At 42.9% G+C, this 20,698-nt stretch overlaps 2 protein-coding genes across 2 annotated transcripts in view; one reads left to right on the forward strand and one right to left on the reverse strand.

Annotated features, from left to right (window-relative positions):
* The window catches only part of LOC141106857 (uncharacterized), a 55,820-nt gene that overhangs the window by 17,538 nt on the left and 17,584 nt on the right, over positions 1 to 20,698 (reverse strand). Inside the window, 6 exon segments of the mRNA XM_073597788.1 lie at positions 1,555 to 2,798; positions 4,553 to 4,694; positions 4,807 to 4,904; positions 5,021 to 5,146; positions 5,619 to 5,650; positions 7,515 to 7,767. Coding sequence (XP_073453889.1) covers positions 1,555 to 2,798; positions 4,553 to 4,694; positions 4,807 to 4,904; positions 5,021 to 5,146; positions 5,619 to 5,650; positions 7,515 to 7,767 — 1,895 coding nt within the window.
* Positions 18,718 to 20,698, forward strand: part of LOC141104921 (uncharacterized) — a 32,483-nt gene continuing 30,502 nt past the window's right edge. The window contains exon 1 of the mRNA XM_073594727.1: positions 18,718 to 19,124. The gene's annotated coding sequence lies outside the window, so the exon portion shown is untranslated. The remainder of the gene's footprint in view (positions 19,125 to 20,698) is intronic.

The following is a 20,698-nucleotide window of genomic DNA, read 5'->3' on the forward strand; positions in this document are numbered from 1 at the left end:
TCTCCTCACACGTCCACCCCTCCCATTCGACACATCTATTGTAACATGGAATATGTAAACTATGTTTGTTGATTAAAACACAGTGAGATTAATGGTTTTAATGAATATTTTTAACTGAAATTAAACAAACAATGGTTCAATTTTAACAATATTTGTGTATTAATCAGCACCTTAAAAACCCCTATTATTTTGTACTATATACTTACCTGAGCAATAGGAATATATTGTGTGAAATTGTAAATATGCCCATACTGTGTTTATGATATTTTATTGACAGGTTTTTTTTTTTTAAAAAAAAGAATTTTCATTTTTTTCCCTGTAATTTCTAAAAACTTGTGGCAGAAAAATGAAATCCTCAAAAGAATTATCATATCTCCTAAAAAGATACCTTGGGGTGTTTACTAAATGTGGTCATTTTGTGGGTGTTTCTCTTATCCTGGCACTGCAGGGCCTCAAGAAATGTGATAGGAAGTCATTTATGCACTTTGAAAGCCTGAAGGTGCTCCTTGGATTTTGGACCCCTCTATGCATCTAGACATATAAAAAGTCTCACACATGTGGTATCCCCATGCTTGAAAGGAGTAGAAGAATGTGTTTTGAAGTGTAATTGTAAGTATACCCATGTTGTGTGTGAGAAATAACTTGTTAAAATGACAACTTTGTGTAATAAAAATCAGATTTTATTTCATTTATTTTCCAAAAAGATTGTGGCAAAAATGTACAGCATCAAAAAACTCTGCATGCCTCTTACTAAACACCTTGGACTGTCTACTTAGATGTCATTTTGGGGGTATTTGTACTGTCCTGGCATTTTAGGGCCTCAAGAATTGAGATAGGCCACCAGAACATCAGGATTGATATTTTCAAATATATATACCATAGTTTGAAGACTTTAAAACTTTCACACAGAGTAAATACCGGTAATATACGCTTATTTGCTTTGTATTTTACCAAAGAAATGTAGAAAAGTAAATGTTGCCCTAAATGAATGAAAAAAGGTTATTAATTTGCATTTTTTATGAGAAAAACTAAGAAAAATGCTTTTTATTCTAAATTTTTTGTCTCTTTGCCATTATACTGTATAGTAAAAGTGGTGGAGAAACACAACTAAAAAGTAAAAAATGATATAAAATTTATTTGGGTTCAGTGTTGCATGACCGGGTAATTGTCAGTCAAATTATCACTGTGCTAAAAATGAAAGAATGGCGTATACAGAAAGGGGGAATAACATGGTGGTCTTTAAGTGGTTAACAAACAATAACAACATAGCTAGAATCTAAATCAAAACCTTTATAATTGAAGATAATAAACCATAAAGTGTATTTATTATTTGTTGGACCAATGAGAATGTATTGTCATATCTGGCCATGTATTAGCACAGTTTAGTTGTATGGTGCGGTCTGTGTGAGTGCGGGACCGAGTCATCTCTATATGTTTAGAGGATCGTATTACTAGAATTCAATCCCTGCAGACTCAGATCTATCAAACCGAACCTGAAAAACACTCAATATATTCCGCCCCACCCCCAACACACCACTGTTATCATGAGAAAGGTTGTTATCTCGTGTGAATTTTCTGATGTAGCACAAGGCTTCCTTTCTGAATGAAAGATTTCCCGCACTCTGAACATGAATAAGGACGCTCACCTGTGTGAATTCTCTGGTGATATACAAGGTCTCCTTTCTGTGAGAAAGATTTCCCGCACTCTGAACATGAATAGGGACGCACACCCGTGTGAATCTTCCGGTGTGTATCGAATGAATATTTCCATTTGAAACATTTCCCACACTCCGAACATGAATAAGGACGCTCGCCCGTGTGATCTCTCTGGTGTACAAGAAGTTTTGCTTTCTCAATGAAACCTTTCCCGCACTCAGAACAAGAATAAGGACGCTCTCCCGTATGAAGCTTCTGGTGTCGAATAAGACTTTTTTTCTCAATGAAACCTTTCCCGCACTCTGAACATGAATAGGGAATCTCACCCGTGTGACTTCTCTGGTGTATGATAAGATTTCTTTTGTGAGTGTAACCTTTTCCACACTCTGAACATGAATAAGGACGCTCCCCCGTGTGACTTCTTTGATGGCTATGAAGGTGGATTTTCTGAGTGTAACATTTCCCACACTCTGAACATGAATAAGGACGCTCCCCTGTGTGACTGTACTGGTGTGCAAGAAGGTTGTGTTTGCTATTGAAACATTTTCCGCACTCTGAACATGAATATGGACGCTCACCTGTGTGAAACCTCTGGTGTTTAATAAGATTTTTTTTCTCAGTGAAACCTTTCCCGCACTCTGAACATGAGAAGGGACGCTCACCCGTGTGACTGTACCGGTGTGTAAGAAGGCTTTGTTTGCGAGTATAACACTTCCCACACTCTGAACATGAAAAGGGACGCACACCCGTATGGGTTTTCTGATGTATAAGAAGACTTTGTTTGGTAGTGAAACATTTCCCACATTCTGAACATGGAAAAAGACGCTCACCTGTGTGACTTTTTTTATGTCTAAGAAGTTTTCCTTTTACAGTGAAACATTTCCCGCACTCTGAACATGAATAGGGACGCTCAGCAGTGTGACATTTCTTGTGTCTAAGAAGTGATCTCTTTTTTGTGAAAAGTTTCCCGCACACTGAACATAACAATGAAGTCTCTTTTGTGTGATCTCCTTCCTGCCCTGAAGAAGATTCCTCGGGAATAGACGGATCTATTAAAGTATTTCTACTGTGAGATCTTAGAGTCCTGGAATGTGATTTATCAGAAGATTCCTCAGACGTATTCCGCACATTATGGTCATCTGCTGAGAAATAATTTTACAATAAAATGTTAGAAGAATTTTTGGAATCTTTGAGCTCCGACATGTAAGTGGGTGCAATCAGAACAGAAATATATAAATTCAATGCCTGATGAAGGGCCCTGTGTGGCTCCAAAACATTGCCGTATGTGTACTGTGTGATCATGTAAATAAAGTTTTGGATCCTTCTGAGGAATCCTTGGTGTGCCGATGACATTTCTGCCCTTTGGATTGCCTACAGTTTCCAGCCAATGGTCATTGCAGCACCCAGCATTACTACAGCCATTTTCAGGAATGTGCGCACGGGGAATATTAAGTTTGGACTGGCATGCAAGTGGGTGCAATCAGAACAGAAATAGAAATTCAAAGTGGATTAGCAATACAATGCACCCAAATCACACTGTGCAACTTTGTGCATTGATGACATTGTTATTGAGGAATGGAGATGGACCTTCCTCCACCTCATTTCTTAGAAACATGATCATATAATGAATAATGGAGATGGATCTTTCAAATTGTGTACAGTATCTCCTCCTCATTTGTTGGGAACATGACATTATATTGAGGAATGGAGATGGACCTTTCATATGGTGTACAGTATCTCCTCCTCATTTGTTGGGAACATGACGTTATATTGAGGAATGGAGATGGACCTTTCATATGGTGTACAGTATCTCCTCCTCATTTGTTGGGAACATGATGTTATATTGAGGAATGGAGATGGACCTTTCATATGGTGTACAGTATCTCCTCCTCATTTGTTGGGAACATTAAATTATATTGAGGAATGGAGATGGACCTTTCATATGGTGTACAGTATCTCCTCCTCATTTGTTGGGAACATGACGTTATATTGAGGAATGGAGATGGACCTTTCATATGATGTACAGTATCTCCTCCTCATTTGTTGGGAACATGATGTTATATTGAGGAATGGAGATGGACCTTTCATATGGTGTACACAAGTGGTGGTCAGTTTGCTGGATGTAGGAGGCCTTAAGTGTGGCCCCTAATATAATCAAAGGGTGGCACATAATATTCAGTGTATGTAAAGCTACAGAAATCTGTCAGACTGTGAACATACTACTGTAGATGGTCAAAGACTATAAGCATGGTGCAAATGAGGTTGGAGACTGAGGACATGCTGCAGTAGGCAGATACTGTGAATACCTTCCATGATAATTCTATTACAGTTTTTTTTACAAATCAGTCCTCTCAAATTGGTGTTCTTTACAGGACATTGATAAGGTACATCGATGATGTTCTTACTATCAGAAGTTTCTCAGTCTTTCCTGTACCGAAGGATAATATGCTCTCTATCTTGTACATAAGCAACACAGATTTGTTGAAATTAAATACAAAAAAAACTCTGTATACGGAAGGGGTGATTTGTTTTTAGAGCTCTGTGGATGAGGAATAGTCTGGTTCTAGATGACTCTGAAAAATTGACTGTATGTTCTTCTTATGATTACTAATTGTAGGAAAAATATTTTAGAATGTTGATCTGGTGAGCTATCTGACTGTCCTTTTGGGATCAGGGAGGAATCTTTATAACTTAAAAAAGATTAGGCCGAGCTTTATCTGGGCATTCTACTGTCCTGTGGGTCAGCTGCTGCTTTGAAATTTTTATTTTTCTCTTTGGTAAATTCAGTAGACATAGACATTCTCTCCTCTGATGTAACAATGAAAAGGAAAACTTTATACTCATAGAAGTGAAATAAAAATGGGAACTGGTTCTATATTTAGTGTTTATTACTCACTTGTATCCATATGTAGAGAAGATTCCTCCTGTTTACTTTTCATAATCATCTCCCCCTCCTCCATAGACTGCTGATCTCCACTCACCAACCTCTCTTCTTTTTCCTCTTTAATCTCAACTTTGATGTCTTTTCGTTCTCTACCCTGAACCCCAAAGATGATAGGATACTTGTATAAAAAGAAACTAGTCACAAAGAAGAATGTCCTCTTATAACTTGGAATACATTTTTGGATCTACATGCTCAGTCCAACCTACCTGATGATGGTGAGCGATGGTGTGATCTTCCTGTGTGGAATTCTGGGAATACAGAGGATGGGGACATCTCTCTGGTGGGTTCCCATTACTGGATCCATCTGTAGGAAACACACACACTGACTGAATACATTGTTTCTATGTGTTTATCAGATGATGGGGGATCTAGGTGGACCCTCCGTACTGCTCTCTCCTTTACAATAAAGTCTCCTCTTACCCGGTGATGTGAGGGGCGGCTGATTCTCTATCATGACGTCCTTGTAGAGATCCTTGTGTCCTTTTAAATGCTCCCACTCCTCCCAGCTGCTGGGTGTTAATGGATCACCAGATATTTTTTTCACCACTTAAAAATCCTGTGTAAATTTAGAAAGTAATAACAGTGATCACCAAAAATGTCCCAGAATCCTCCCCACCTCTCTGATCAGGCTTGTATTTTAATAATAGAAATAAAAATGATGTCATATGACCTCCCAAAATCTTACTCACCTCTTCCTGATATATACAGGACTCTTCTTTAAGGACAGATAACAAACTGAGGATTATCTGGACTGTACCGGCATGAATGATGTCTAGGTCTCCGGTCTATAAACCAGAGGCTCTGTATGGACAGTTGGATAAATGGGTCTATATTTAGGATTTATCCAGTCTATAAACCAGAGGTTCTGGATGGACAGTTGGATAAATAGTTCTATATTTAGGATGTATCTGGTCTATAAACCAGAGGCTCTGGATGGACAGTTGGATAAATAGTTCTATATTTAGGATGTTGAGTTGAGAGTTGAGTTGAGAGGTATCTTAATATAGCGCGGTCTTACCCCGAAGGGTCATGACGTGCTTGGCGGAGTCCCTGGAGAAAAAAGAAAAATCCAGGGACTAGGAGGATACAGCAGCAGGGAAGCAGCATGAAAAATTGAACCAGAAAGGCTATGCAGGAAAGGCTTGTGTGAAGAGCCAAGTCTTCAATTTCCAGCGAAAGACCAAGATGGTAGGGGCCTCCTGGAGCTCGGCAGGGAGGCTATTCCACAGCACGGCACCCTGGTGGGAGAAAGCTCGACCATCACGCCGGGTCTTCTTAGGCACAGAGATGTGGAGGAGGTCTCTTCTGCTCAATCTAAGTGATCTGCCCAGAACTCGTTTGTGGAAGCGTGAACAGAGGTAACTCGGAGCGAGGCTTCTCATGATTTTAAACATGATACAGCCTGCTTCAAACAGAGTACGATGGTAAATCGGCAGCCAGTGCAAGGCACAAAGAACGAGGGTGATATGATCCCTCAAAGGGATGCCCATAAGTAGCCTTGCCAGAGCATTCTGTATGAGTTGAAGCCTCTGCAATATTTTCTTTGGCAATTCCAGATATAATGAGTTGCAATAGTCTAGGCAGCTGCCTATCGTAGCACAGATGATGGTTTTCTTGTCCGGAATATCCAGGTATTTGAACAACACCCTGAGGAGTTTTAGCTGCCAGTGGCATGCACTGACCACTTTATTTACCTGAGGGGCCAGGGTTAAACTGAGTTTAAGACGAATCAAAAGTCACGAAACTGGGGAGCCGCTTCCGGAGGGGAACCAAATGAGGGAGGCCAAGGTGGAAAATCTGGAGGAATAGCCAAATCACTGAAGATGATCACTTCCGTTTTTCCACCATTGAGTTTCAAAAAATTGGTGGACATCCATATGTTGACGGCCTCCAGACAGTTGGCAATGGTGGCATCAGCCGTCTCGTTCCGAGGAATCCTCATGGAAATCTGGGGGTCATCCGCATATGGATGATACTGGAGCTATCTGCAGTCGGAGAAAAATGATGGTCTCCAAACATGAGACCATCATTTTTCTCCAACTGCAGATAGCTCAGGCGCATGCGCAGTAAAGCCCCGCCAACAGCTGTTGCAGTGACGGAGTCGCACAGGAAGCGGCGCGGTTGAGTTTCTACATAGGTAAAGAGATTTTTGTACACAGAGGAGCCGTTTGGAGGTGCAGAGTGACCCGGGGACTTGCAGAAAGAAAGGCTGACCTGGAGGATTTTAAGTTCTGGGGAGACTTCCAAATTCCCTGTGCTGGGAGAGACTGCTAGCAGCAGTCATGGCTTTTTGGTAAGCAAGCTACCTCACTTTTGGGTGTTGACCTGAACACATGCTGGTTTGCATTAGGAAGATTGGCATCACAGCTTCTGTTTCCTGCAATTCACTTTTTCTCCTGTGGAGGCACATTACTTATGGATTTTTTTATTGATCACTATGGGACATTGCTTTAGTTTTCTTTTTTCCTGTTTTTTCTTTTTTTTAATTTTTTCTTTTTTATGGCATCATTGTTTAATTTCATTTATTATTTGAAGCATCATTGTTTGAGTATTCCACAAATTACACTTGTTGTGGTATTTAATAAATCATTATTTTAATCAATTTTTCTTTTTTTTTATCGAGTTTGTTTATTTCATAATTTGTATTATTTCACAATAATTTTCATCTTAACTGTTATTTTATTTCACATTTTTTAACGCTACATTTTCTGTGTTATTTATTCTATTGGAAGTTTTTGGTATTGAACTTTGGGTGTTGGCTGCTATACACTTCTATTATCTGCTAATTATTGAGCGCAGCGTTGACCTTAGGGTCTTTCTTTTCTCTTATAAAAATAAAGGGCCTCCAAGTGCAAACTTTTTATCATCTTCCAGATAGAACTTCCGCCAGCGTCCCTCCCTGGATCTAACCCACTGTTTGAGGAGCCTAAGCTCCTCGGTGAACCATTGCGGGCTCTTGCCCAGGGGACGGGGGTTGGATCTCATCCTACGGGGTGCTCCCACATCAATGGCCTTTTCAACCAACTCCTGGGAAATACTCAGCTTCTCTGCAGGGTCAGCCAGCTCAAAGAAGATTGACTGGTTGATATCCTTGGCCACAAGATTTCCAAATCTGTCTGGGCAGACTTTTGATAGATTTCTTGAGAGGACTTTAGGGCCAGAGCGATCTGGAATATGAGGAGGTTTCCTTTCCAGGTAAAGCTAGGCTGAAGGAAATAAACCTGTGATCTGACCAGGTCAACTCCCTGGGCGGCGCACAAGTTGCCGGCAATCCACTGAAAAGGAGCCAATCTAGCACATAGCCAGCAGTGTGGGTAGCAGCTGTCACATGTTGCCGATACCCCAAAAGTGCCAGTTCTTGAATAAGAGATTGAGTGGGGGCATCACTTAAAGTGGTGTTCCACCCCCCAAAAAAAAAAAGTGGAATTTTTTTTTAACTCACCTCTAAATGGCTGTTGCTAGGGGGTCCCTCGTAGTCTGCCTCTTTCAGTGCCCGGGCTGGTGACATCACTTCCCCTCGGCGCAGGAAGGGCTCAGCTCTGCCCCCTCCCTCTTGTCAATCATCTGGGACACATTACAGGTCCCAGGTGACTGAGCGGCCAATCACGGCGCGCGGTGCCGCTCGCGCATGCGCAGTGGGTGCCCGGCTGTGAAGCCACAGCCGGGCGCCCACAGTTACAATACCGGCGCCGCTGAACGGAGGGGGGATACGAGCGGGGCTTCTATCCCCCGCATCGCTGGACCCTGGGACAGGTAATTGTCCGATTATTAAAAGTCAGCAGCTGCAGTATTTGTAGCTGCTGACTTTTAATTTTTTTTTTTTTTTTAAATGGGAACTCCTCTTTAAGTCCTCTGCCCAGAGGTTTATGTCTCCCATAATGCAGGATCCTTTAAACACAGCGGACATCTGTGAGGCTAAGCTAAGAAAATCAAAAACAAAATCAAGTTTTAAAGCTGGGGGGCGATGAATCAAAGCAAACCCATAAGTAAGTTTGCTAGCTACTTGGAAAGAAAAGACCAAGTTTTCAAAAGGACTTATAGGTAGTATTAAAATTCTCTGATACTAGGAGATAACTTTTAAAAATCATGGTGACCCCACACCCCCCCAGCCAATTAGGCGGTTACATTGAAGTATTTTGTATTGGGGTGGGACCAGCTCGTCCAGGATTGGAGCTTTAAAATCCTGGAGCCAAATCTTAGAAAGACAGAGGAAGTCCAGGTCCTCCTCCATGAGAAGGGTCGCAATATTAGCTGCATAGACCCCCTGTTAAGGAGGATGCAGGAGAATTTCTTGATAATTGGGGAGGTGTATTAAAAGCATTGACCTGTGAAAGAGATCTATGAGAGACCGGGGTGTGTAAATTGGAGTTATTGACCTCAGGCTGAAAAATCACATTAGTATGTAAAATACGCTTATGCCGCGTACACACGACCAGGCTTTACGGCAAACTGTGTCCGGCGGACTTTGACGGACTTTCCAAACGAACGGACTTGCCTACACACGATCAAAGTCTGATGGATTTGTACGTGATGACGTACGACCGGACTAAAATAAGGAAGTTCATAGCCAGTAGCCAATAGCTGCCCTAGTGTCGGTTTTTGTCCGTCGGACTAGCATACAGACGAGTGGACTTTTCGACCGGACTCGAGTCCGTCGGACAGATTTGAAACATGTTTCAAATCTAAGTCCGTCAAACTTTTGAGAAAAAAACTCCACTGGAGCCCACACGCGATCGGATTGTCCGGCGGACTCTGGTCCGCCGGACCAAGTATGCCGGAAAGTCCGCTCGTGTGTACGCGGCATAAGTGTCATCTGGCAATAAAAATTATGGGGAGTGTAGGTCCGTTAGGGCCGAGGCTGAGTATACTACAGTCTTGTCATGGGAACTATGTCTACTCAGAGCCATATTGGCTACTATTTTATGTAAAAATGCATGGTAAAACTACACTGTCAAGGTGGTCTTGCAGCCCTAGTGGGAGAGACACCTAAACCCTTTAGTTAAAACAATGCTAAAAACAAAGAACCTATACACATAGGAGTACACTGTAAACTGCACCGAACAAGATATTTTAACAGCCCTAGTGGGAGAGAACCTAATCCCTTCGATTAACAACAGTGCTAAAGGGCGAGGGGCCTATTACAAAATTCATAACATGGTAAACCTATAAAACAATTTCAAATGTGTAGGGGCCTGTAAAACAGATCCATACCAATACAATATCAAAACATTAACTAAAAATTCAGACCTACAAAGGTGCACAAAAAGTAAAAAAAAAAACTGTGAGATGGTCCCTAAAAAGCTGCTGCAGTCCTCATCAGCCGCATGGCGACATCTTCAGCGTCGCCAGCTCATCCTCGCGGCCGCAGAGGGCTTTGTCTCTGCCACATCTCCGAGGCGGCTGTGACGCACTCGCTGCGCAGCGGTGACTGTCAGATGAAGGGCCGGGTCACATGGCCAACCAGCAGGGTGCCCGTCAGATGACGGGAGCGCGTGCTCACATGCCAGGGACGTGCAGGCTGGGCTGTGCTGTGATGATTCAAGCTGTGCAGAATGCAGGCTGTGCAAAAGGTGAGTTGGTGACAATCAAAAAAGTGAAAATTGATGATCAGGGCTCACTGGCTCCCGCTTTACCCTGTGAGGGTAGACTTCCTTGCCGCTGCGCTGCGTGGCAGCGACTGTCAGATGAAGGGCCGGGTCACATGGCCAACCGGCAGGGTGCACGTCAGAAGACGGGAGCGCGCTCAAAAGTCGGGGGCATGCAGGCTGGGCTGTGCTGTATCTGGTCTATAAACCAGAGGCTCTGAATGGACAGTTGGATAAATGATTCTATATGTAGGATGTATCTATGTGAATATTATTATTATTATTATACAGGATTTATATAGCGCCAACAGTTTACGTAGCGCTTTACAACTTGAGGGTAGACAGTACAAATACAATACACTTTAATACAGTAGGAATCAGACGGCCCAAATATTACAATACTCTAATCTTCTGGAGATAAAAGACATCACAGTGACTATGGAGGAAGAGGACGGACATGACGGGGGGGGGGGGGGGGTTACTGGGTGTAAAATATATAATAAAATCTTATTACCTCCTCTGTTGTAGGAATATCTCCCTCCTCTTCCAGCATGTGCTCCACTCTGAAGATGACATCACTTCCTGTCTGTAGATTACATTTCCTGTCTGTGTTGACATCACTTCCTGTTTGTATCTTCCATAACTTCCTGTCTCTGCATTCCATGAACAATAAGTGAGATCACCACCTTGTGGAGAAGATACACACTGCAGCCGTTTTTTTTTTTAACAATAATTTTTATTTATTTTATCAAACAAATACAAATCAATTGAAATTGCTGCATATATTATACAACATTTGTAATACAAAAACTGAGAAGGCATAAAGTATAGTAGTGATATAAACCTTGATGGACTGCTATAAATGATGAGACTGAGTTCCAAAAGCTTCTCAATCCTCACCACCACTAAAGCTAATGGAGGAATGAATCTACCAGATGTCAAGAACTATTACTATGCAGCCGGTGTTTTTTAAAAACTTTGACAGATGCTTCTTGATTTTTTCTTTAGCTTTGGTTCTTAAACTTTAGCCAGAAAATGAGGTCCTGCTAGATCACCTCAGGCTGGCCCCTTTTGCACATACAGCTATATAAAATATTAAAAATAAGTGCCTATCAGTGTTTAAAATCCAGTAATATACCTATATTTATTGTAAAGCGTTGCGTAAACTGTTGGCGCTATATAAATTCTGTATAATAATAATGTATAATAATCTCACCCTTCTCTGCACATGCTCATTTGCTCTCTATTTTCAGGCATGGTGCAGAATTTGTAAAGGACAATCGGTTGCTCAGGGGCTCTGGGCTTCAGCAAAATGGCCGCCTCTGATCAGAAAAAATAGGAGCAATGCTGGAGACAATTTACCTTGCACATTTAATTTGGTAGCATACTTATTTATGTGGAATGTATGTTTCTTGCTAAAGAAAAATAATTTATTTTAAATTTATTATTACCTCCAGTAATCATTTCCCAATTTCCCTTTGGGATTAATAAAGTATTCTGTATTCTGTATTGTATGACGTTGTTTTGAGTAAAGTTCCACTTTAACGGCATGTCATACCACTGTCATATAAAAACAGCAAGGACAAGACAGCTGACACCTAAAGGTAATGGACTGCTTTAGAATGGCCTCCCTTTTACGCTGCTCATGTGCGCCCTCTAGAGCATGCAACAGCATTCTCCATGATCACTGAGTCCATCAGACACGGCAGATCACAGAGCGGGGCACAGGACCAATGAAATTGGCCCTGTCGCATGTGATCACCGTGACCAATCACAGCCATCACAAATGTAAATAAAGGCTCATGTTGGAGCCACAACTCTGTTTCTTCTTACACCGATTGTCTGTGAGAGGAAACAATGTTATCCCAGTGATCGGCACAGTACAGTGTCACAAGAGCAGCCAACCAATGTCCCTGATCACTACAACCTCCAGTACACTATCACCATACCAGTGCAACCAGCAACAGAATCCCTGATTGTTAGCCACCCCAGTACAAAGTCACCAGACCAGTGCAGCCAGTCACAGTGTTCCTGATTACTGCCAACCCATAGTTGCCAACATTGTAAAAAAAAATTTAGGGACACTTTTTTGGCTGTAGGCGGAGTCTCATTATAATTAGGGGGCGGGGCATGCATTTGTAGGTGTGGCACGGGGGTAAGTAAAAATGCGCCCCCAGCAGGCCCCCCCCCTACATCAGATGTCCCCAGCAGGGCCTCCCTTACATCAGATGTCCCCAGCAGAGCCCCCCCCTTACATCAGATGTCCCCAGTGGAGCCCCCCTTACATCAGATTTCCCCAGCGGAGCCCCCCTTACATCAGGTGTCCCCAGCGGAGCCCCCTCTTACATCAGGTGTCCCCAGCAGAGCTCCCCTTACATCAGGTGTCCCCAGCGGAGCCCCCCTTACATCAGGTGTCCCGAGCGGAGCCCCCTTATATCAGATGTCCCCATTGGAGCCCCCCTTACATCAGGTGTCCCCAGCGGACCCCCCCCTTACATCAGGTGTCACCAGTGGAGCCCTTCCTTACATCAAATGTCCCCAGCGGTGCCCCACTTACATCACGGGTCCCCAGCGGAGCCCCCCTTACATCAGATGTCCCCAGCGGAGCCCCCTCAGCGACACAGGAGCTCCGTCTAGCTGCCCAGCCATGTTCGTGGTGTTCCTAGTCTTCTCAAAAATGATCACTTCCACACCAGTTCCAGTGTCACCAGACTAGTGTCAGTCAGTAACAATATTCTTGATCACCAACACACCAGTTCCAATGTTGCCAGATTAGTTTAAGCCAGCCGCAGTGTTCCTGATCACTAGCCAAACCAGTTCCAATTTCTCCAGACCAATGTAAGTCAGCCAAAGTGTTCCTTACACCAATCCCAGTGTCACCAGACCAGTGCCAGCAACAGTGTTCCTTATCACCACAAGTCCCAGTGTCACCAGACCAGAGTAACTCACAACAATATTGTTCCTGATTTTTGCCAGACCAGAGCAGTCCAGCAACATTGTTCCTGATTGCTACGACACCACTGCCAGTGATTCAGAGTAGTGCAGGCAGCAACAGTTGGACTGGTCATCGCTGCCTCACCAGTCACCAGTGTCACCAAATCAGTGTAAAAAGCAACAATGTTCCCAATCTCCACCACACCAATCCCAGTGTTACCAGCAGACATGTGCAGAACAAAAAAAAAAACATTTTGTTTCATTTTAATTTAAGTTACTAATTTTGTTTAGTTGCATTCATAACAAAATTTGTTTTGTTTAGTTTATTTGTTTTCGGATATATTAGAACTTTTCAGAAGTATTTGAATTGAATCAAAAATAGTGAACTGGTCCGAATTCATTGTGAAAAGTAGCTGGTTGTTAAGGACCAGGCGGCTGTCGTGTCCTTAACAACCATAACTTATCTGCTGTCAGCGGGATTTCCAGCAGAATGGAAACAAACAAGTTTCTGCTTTAAAAAAAAAAAACACAGTCTGGGGGTCCCCTCCCAATCCATATCAGGCCTTTTGGGTCTGGTGTAGATTTTAAGGGCAACTCCTTGCCACAATTTTTTAAAAAAGTGTGGGGCCAGGAAAGGGGGGGAGGGTGAGTGAGGCCCCCCCCCCTCCCTGAACCATACCAAGCCACATGCCCTCAAAATTTGGGAGGTGCTTTGGGGCGGGGGGGCTCACCCCTAAAGCACCTTGTCCCCATGTTGATGATGATGACAAGGGCCTCTCTTCCCCACAACCTTTCTCCGGTGGTTGTGGGGGTTTGCAGGCAGGGGGCTTATCGGAATCTGTAAGCCCCCTTTAACAAAGAAGGTCCCCAGATCCCAGCCCCCCATGTGAATGAGTACGGAGTACATAGTACCTCTATTTATTCACCAGAAAAGTGTCAAAAATAAATAAAAACACAAACACAGTTTTTGACAAATCTTTTTTAAAAAATAAAAAAAATGCCCCCTGAAGTAAATCCAGTGTCAATCGCTATGAAAGACGACCATCGATCCAAAAAAACAAAGACCAAAAAAAAGAGGTGCAATGCTTACCTTCCAGCAACTGACACAGCTCTGGTTCCCACCAATGGTAAATAAACAAAAAGGTAGGGTCACCTATTATCGGCACTCCAGGGCCACCAAAATGTGATAGGTAGTCAGGAAATTAAATTTTCCATTTATGCTCCTTTAAAGCCTAAAGGTGCACCTTGGATTTTGGGCCTCTCTATGTGATTAGGCGAAAAGTCTCACATATGTGGTATCACCATACTAGAGGAAAGTAATAAAATTCATTTTGGAGTGTAATTCTAAGTGTGACCATACTGTGTGTTATGATATTTTATTAACCACTTCAGCCCCGGACCATTTGGCTGCCCAAAGACCAGAGCACGTTTTGCGATACGGCACTGCGTCGCTTTAACTGACAATTGCGCAGTCGTGCGATGTGGCTCCCAAACAAAATTGATGTCCTTTTTTTCCACAAATAGAGCTTTCTTTTGGTGGTATTTGATCACCTCTGCGGTTTTTATTTTTTGCGCTATAAACAAAAATAGAGCGACAATTTTGAAAAAAAAGCAATATTTTTTACTTTTTTGCTATAATAAATATCCCCAAAAAATATCTAAATTTTTTTTTCCTCAGTTTAGGCCAATACCTATTCTTCTACATATTTTTGGTAAAAAAAAAAATCGCAATAAGCGTTTATTGATTGGTTTGCACAAAAGTTATAGCGTCTACAAAATAGGGGATAGTTTTATGGTATTTTTATGAATAATTTTTTTTTAACTAGTAATGGCGGCGATCATGGATTTTTATCATGACTGCGACATTATGGCGGACACATCGGACACTTTTGGTGCTATTTTGGGGCCATTCACATTTATACAGCGATCAGTGCTATAAAAATGCACTGATTACTGTGTAAATGTGACTAGCAATGAAGGGGTTAACCACTAGGGGGCTAGGAAGGGGTTAAGTGTGTCCTAGGGATGTGTTCTAACTGTGTGGGGGCGGGGCTTACTGTGACACGGCACTGAGCGCTGCTATCGATGAGAGGGAGCAGACGATCAGTGTCCTGTCACTAGGCAGAACAAGGAGATGCTGTGCTTACACTAGCATCTCCCCGTTCTTCAGCTCCATGACACGATCGTGGGCACCCGGCGGACATCGAGTCCGCGGGTACGGTCACGGAGCTCGCGGCAGGGGCAGCAAGCTATCCACAAATTTGGGTGTTCGCCAATTGGGCGATGTTCGAGCCGAACTTTTGCTCGGCTCCAACGGTTCGCCCAACACTAATTATCAGTTGCCTGATTATCAGTGCAGTCCCAACAGTGACCACCAGTGCTGCCTATCAGTGCCCACCAGTCTTTCCAATCAGTGCCTACCAGTGCTTCCAATCAGTGCCCATTAGTGCCTCCTCATCAGTGCCAAGTAGAAAAAAATCATCCAATCAGCACTACACCTCAAAGTGAGAGTAATATGTGTGTCACAAAGTAGCTGCTAGCAATAAGGGAAATATGTCATGTTGAGAGTTGTATACTGTATTTCCGGAAAGGTAAATACTGCAGCGCTAACCAAGCAAATACATAAATAAAAGGGGTGGTGGAGAAAAATGATGCAACAAATCAGATATATAAAGTGTCCAATAAACGTACATAAACTCAGTGAATGAGTAACTAAACACCAGGGGGCCCTGGAAAATGTGCAGAAATATACAGGTGTGTGGGTTATAGTCCAATCAAGGCTGATCTTCTAGTGAAAAGTGGTGAAGACCCGAACACTGTTGGATATGGTGGACATCAAAGATATTGCATCATCAATATTAAAGAAGTGCGTGTGCCCTTACCGGAATGGGTGGAAGTATTTCCACCTATCAGTGCAGCCTATCAGTGCCCATCGGTGCAGCCTCATCAGTGCCTATCAGTGCCCATCAGTGCAGCCTATCAGTGCCTCCTCATCAGTGCAGCCTAACGGTGCCCACCAGTTCCGCCTCATCAGTGTCCTTTAGAGCAGTCTCATCAGCGCACATCAGTGAAGAGGAAAAATTACTTATTTGCCAAATGTTATAACAAACTGATGTAGCCAGGAGCCAGCTATCTTTACCTGCAATCAGGATACATTGTGCAGCCTTACTGTTGTGGAGCTGTTTTACCCTAGTTTTTAGTTTTGACTCTCTGCTGTCATTTCCTGATTGTAGTGACTGAGCAAAGCAAAGCATCTTCAGACGTGTAGTTGAGGAACCTGGGGTTTCACTTTTAACTGGATTGTTTGAAACTACAACTACCAGACGGCTGGGAGAGAAAAACAGATTGCTGCAAGAGCTTATAAAAAGACTGTGCTGGGCCTAGATCACTCTCTTAGGACCCTGGCCTGGATCTGCAAACAGGTACTCTGTGTCTGAATGTGCTGTGGCCGAGTCGCGGCCTGTGCAAGGAAGAGTCACCCCACATGTATCCTAGGGGCATCTGCAGACAGCATCGCTTTACTGTTCAGCGGCAGCCTGAGGGCCACTTTTGCTCCATCTACACCACGGTTACAGCTGAGCCGGTTGGGCCGTGACACGGTGCAACAGAGGTCGGACGCCATCCCCTTAGCCAGGACCCTGAGGGAAATCCTGTAAAGCCACCATCATCATCATCAGCATCATCAATTACAGTATCGGTGAGCGGGCACCTGCCTATCCAGCTATATCGACACTGTATACAGACACCATTGTCTTTATTCACCTTACTGGTACCTATAGTAACACATGATACAAGTTCATCCAGTTACATAGACACTATATACAGACACCATTGTCTTTATTCACCTTGCTGGTACCTGTAGTACCACAGGATATAAGTTCATTGAAATAAATATTGAACTAAATATTGCCTGGGTGGATATGAATTTTCTCTATTTATTCCATATACATATTAACTTGTCTATTCCTATAGTTAGCTAGTCTATTAAAACTCTGATAATGTTACTGTTGATAGTACAATGATATAAGGTTAGCTATGAAAACAAACACACTGCTTAGTAAAACAACGTCTTATTTATTTCCCAAGAAAATAAGAAATGCTAACATAAAAACACTAAAGGAAAATACTACATAGCATATAAAATACAAAGACATCAAAGATACGTTACGTAAGGTTGTCTCCTAGATATTGTCTCATCAGCTGGGCTCAAAATGGCAAAAGAGAGCCATGAGAGTGAAAGAGCCGATTTCACTTCTGTGTGCACTTTTAAACTCCAATCATACACTGTACAGACCCAACCCCATTGCCAAACCATCTAGGTTTCTGATGAATTAAAGTAGTTACGAGGCAGTCCTTCTCAATATATTATATTTCTGTCTGTCCTGCTGTATTGGCCTCTAGGGGCAGCATTAGTCCATGTATCATCGCTATGTGACCCGGGTCATCTTCAGTGACTGTTGGCCCTTTGATCTTATGTAGCCCACCTTCATCAATTATCTTGGCAGCAACGGCCCTCTTTGAAGCTTGCTTGCAGAGTGTTAATCAAGGATTTCAATCTTATCCCACCAGTTGGTCAGGAGCCAAGCTTTTGGTTCCCATCCTTGCTAGGGGGCATGACTTCTTTCAGATGAAGGTTCTGATATGCTAAAAAGCTTTGATGTGCAACTTGTTACATTCCAGTCAGCCCCCAAGAGTGCGGAGGCTCTGTGTATCCAGATTTCATATTCAAACACATCTTGTATTATGAAAAAAAACATGTTGCCTTCCAACATTCATCCAGTTACATAGACACTGTATACAGACACCATTGTCTTTATTCACCTTGCTGGCACCTGCAGGACCACAGGATACAATACCTTTAACAAACTACCACAGTGATCACTTTGTACTCAAATAACATAGGAAGATTCTGCATTCTTTGCTTGCTAAACCGTGCCAGATGAATTGCTTTGCTCTGCTATTCAGGATTTCTCCTAATACAATTCTTCTAAGTGCTAGCTGAAGACCAAATGACTTAATCTCTTTAACACAGAACTACACCTAACTCCCCCCTCTTATCCATAAGCTGTTTATTTTACTGCGCTCATAGAGCCGTTCATGTTGTTCACCTTTGCATGCCTTTATCATATCGGTGAACAGAGCTTAATTGGTTCATCAGATTTGAGTGTGTCTTTCATTATCACTGATAAGAACGTCTGAACCCAGGGTGTCACAGGTGATGGAGGAATTACAGGGTCGGGGCAACCAGTGGGGGTACTGATTTAACTAGCGGCCTTCACGGCCTACACTATGAAAAACGTTTTTAGGTCTTTTTTAGTTTATTTAGCAAAAAAAAAAAGCCCAGTGGTCATGAAATACCACCAAAAGAAAGCTCTATTTGTGCAAAATGCTAAAAATGGTTTATGGGTACAGTGTAGCATAACCGTCGTTCAAAGTGTGACAGCGCTGAAAGCTGAAAATTGGCATGGGCAGGAAGGGGGTGAAAGTGCCCGGTATTGAAGGGGTTAAAGAATGGAGAATATACTGGAACTCTGACAGAATGTGAGCCTTCTGTGGGTATAAATGGGGTCTTGACAAAGACCCGGGAAACTCCTTGCTTTCTTGTGAGCAGTGTAGATGATAGATGCACGGTGTATCACCCTTGTAGAGTCATTCCCGGGTGCTCTGTGAATTATACTTGGAAGAGAATTAATGGCCAAAATACAAGTAGATATAGTAGTTGGAGATGGGGGAAGGGTGAACCTTACTTCTCCTTTCTGCATAACCGTTGACGAGTTAGCAGAAGAAGCACAGGCGTTTGGGCGGAAGATAGGCTAGATATAGGATACATTGACTCCGTACCTCACATGATGCAGTTCTAACAAGACAGCAACATCACATATTGTACGTGGATCACTCCGACGGGAACTGATGAAAGATAAGCATAGAATGTTGTATAACGTACAATATCCAAGGTGAAAGGAGGAGGAAAAAGAAAACACACATCCCTGGAACACACAAAGAGGGTAATAAGAATATTTTTCTATTTAAACCAATAAACCCCCCCCCCCACCTTCCCCTTTAATGTCAGTTCTCTTCCTCCATAGTCACTGTGATGTCTTTATCTCCAACATCCACTACTACACAAACCTAAGGCCCCATACACACTATTAGATTATCTGCAGATTTTTGTCTTCAGACTTACCAAAACCATGTAGTGGAAGGGCCTGCTTGATTGCATACAAATTGAAACTCTTAAGGTTTGACCTCATATTATATGGTTTTGGTAAATCTGAAGACGAAAAACTGCAGAAAATCGAATAGTGTGTATGGGGTTTTACAGACCAGTGGCAGCGCATCCATTAAGGGCGCAGGGGCACCGCCTCCTCTCTCCAGCCACCCCCCTATATGCATAATGGATAGATTCATGCACTGCATGGATCTATCTATGGCCGCTGCCGCCGTCCCCTATTCAGGTGTCCGGCCCCTTTTCAGACCCCGGGCGCCTGAATTCCAGTGGCGTGGATGTATTTTTGAAGCACCTGATTAGAGTCGTACGCTGCGTACACACGGTCGGATTTTCCAATGGGAAAGGTTCGATGGGAGCTTGCTGTCAGAAATTCTAACCGTGTGTAGGCTCCATCGGACAATCCGTTGTCAGAAATTCCGATCGTGTGTACACAATTCCGACGCACAAAGTTCCACGCATGCTCGGAATCAAGCAGAAGAGCCGCACTGGCTTTTGAACTTCATTTTTCTCGGCTCGTGGTACGTCTTGTACGTCACCGCGTTCTTGGCGATTGGAATTTCCGACAAGATTTGTGTGACCGTGTGTAGGCAAGACAAGTTTGAGTCAACATCGGTAAAAAAAAAACATGGATTTTGTTGTCGGAATGTGCGATCGTGCGTACGTGGCAGTAGCCTCTAATAAGCTTCAAAAAAGGTGAACTGTGAGTGCAGAGCATTGCACTCTCAGTTCAACCAGGTGTGTTAGAACAGCAAATTATTATTCGCTTTTCTAACACTAAACCGCCTCTCCGCGAAGCAGGAAGCGCGGGTGTGTTACCCGTCACCTGATTGGCTGAAACGACAGGCGCTGTGATTGGACGCCTATCAGGAGGAGGGAAGGAGACTAGAGGTCGGCCGATATATCGGCCGATATTTGGCTTTTTTTACTTAATCGGCATAAGCCGATTGTGCTGATAAAAAAAGCCGATTATTAAACTTCAGCGGGACTTGCAAATGACTTCTGTAATAGAAGTCAATGCAAGTTGCCTGACTTTATATGTGCAGAGGATTCTCTACTCCCTGGGCAGCCTGCCAAATCTGATAAGAAGATACATTGTATCTCTTCAGGTTATTTTATCAATAGACTGAACTCCTTGTGTAGAAGCTCTCAGTTTAACCATTTAAAGACTAAATCTTTTCTGACACTTGTTGCTTACAAGTAAAAATCCTGTATTTTCTGCTAGAAAATCACTTAGAACCCCCAAACATTATATATATATATTTTTTTTAACAGAGACCCTAGGGAAAAAAATAGCGGTTGTTGCAATATTTTATGTCACACGGTATTTGCGCAGCGGTCTTTCAAACGCAA

This window comes from Aquarana catesbeiana, linkage group LG08 (assembly GCF_042186555.1).
Source record: "Aquarana catesbeiana isolate 2022-GZ linkage group LG08, ASM4218655v1, whole genome shotgun sequence".
Taxonomy (NCBI): Eukaryota; Metazoa; Chordata; class Amphibia; order Anura; family Ranidae; genus Aquarana; species Aquarana catesbeiana.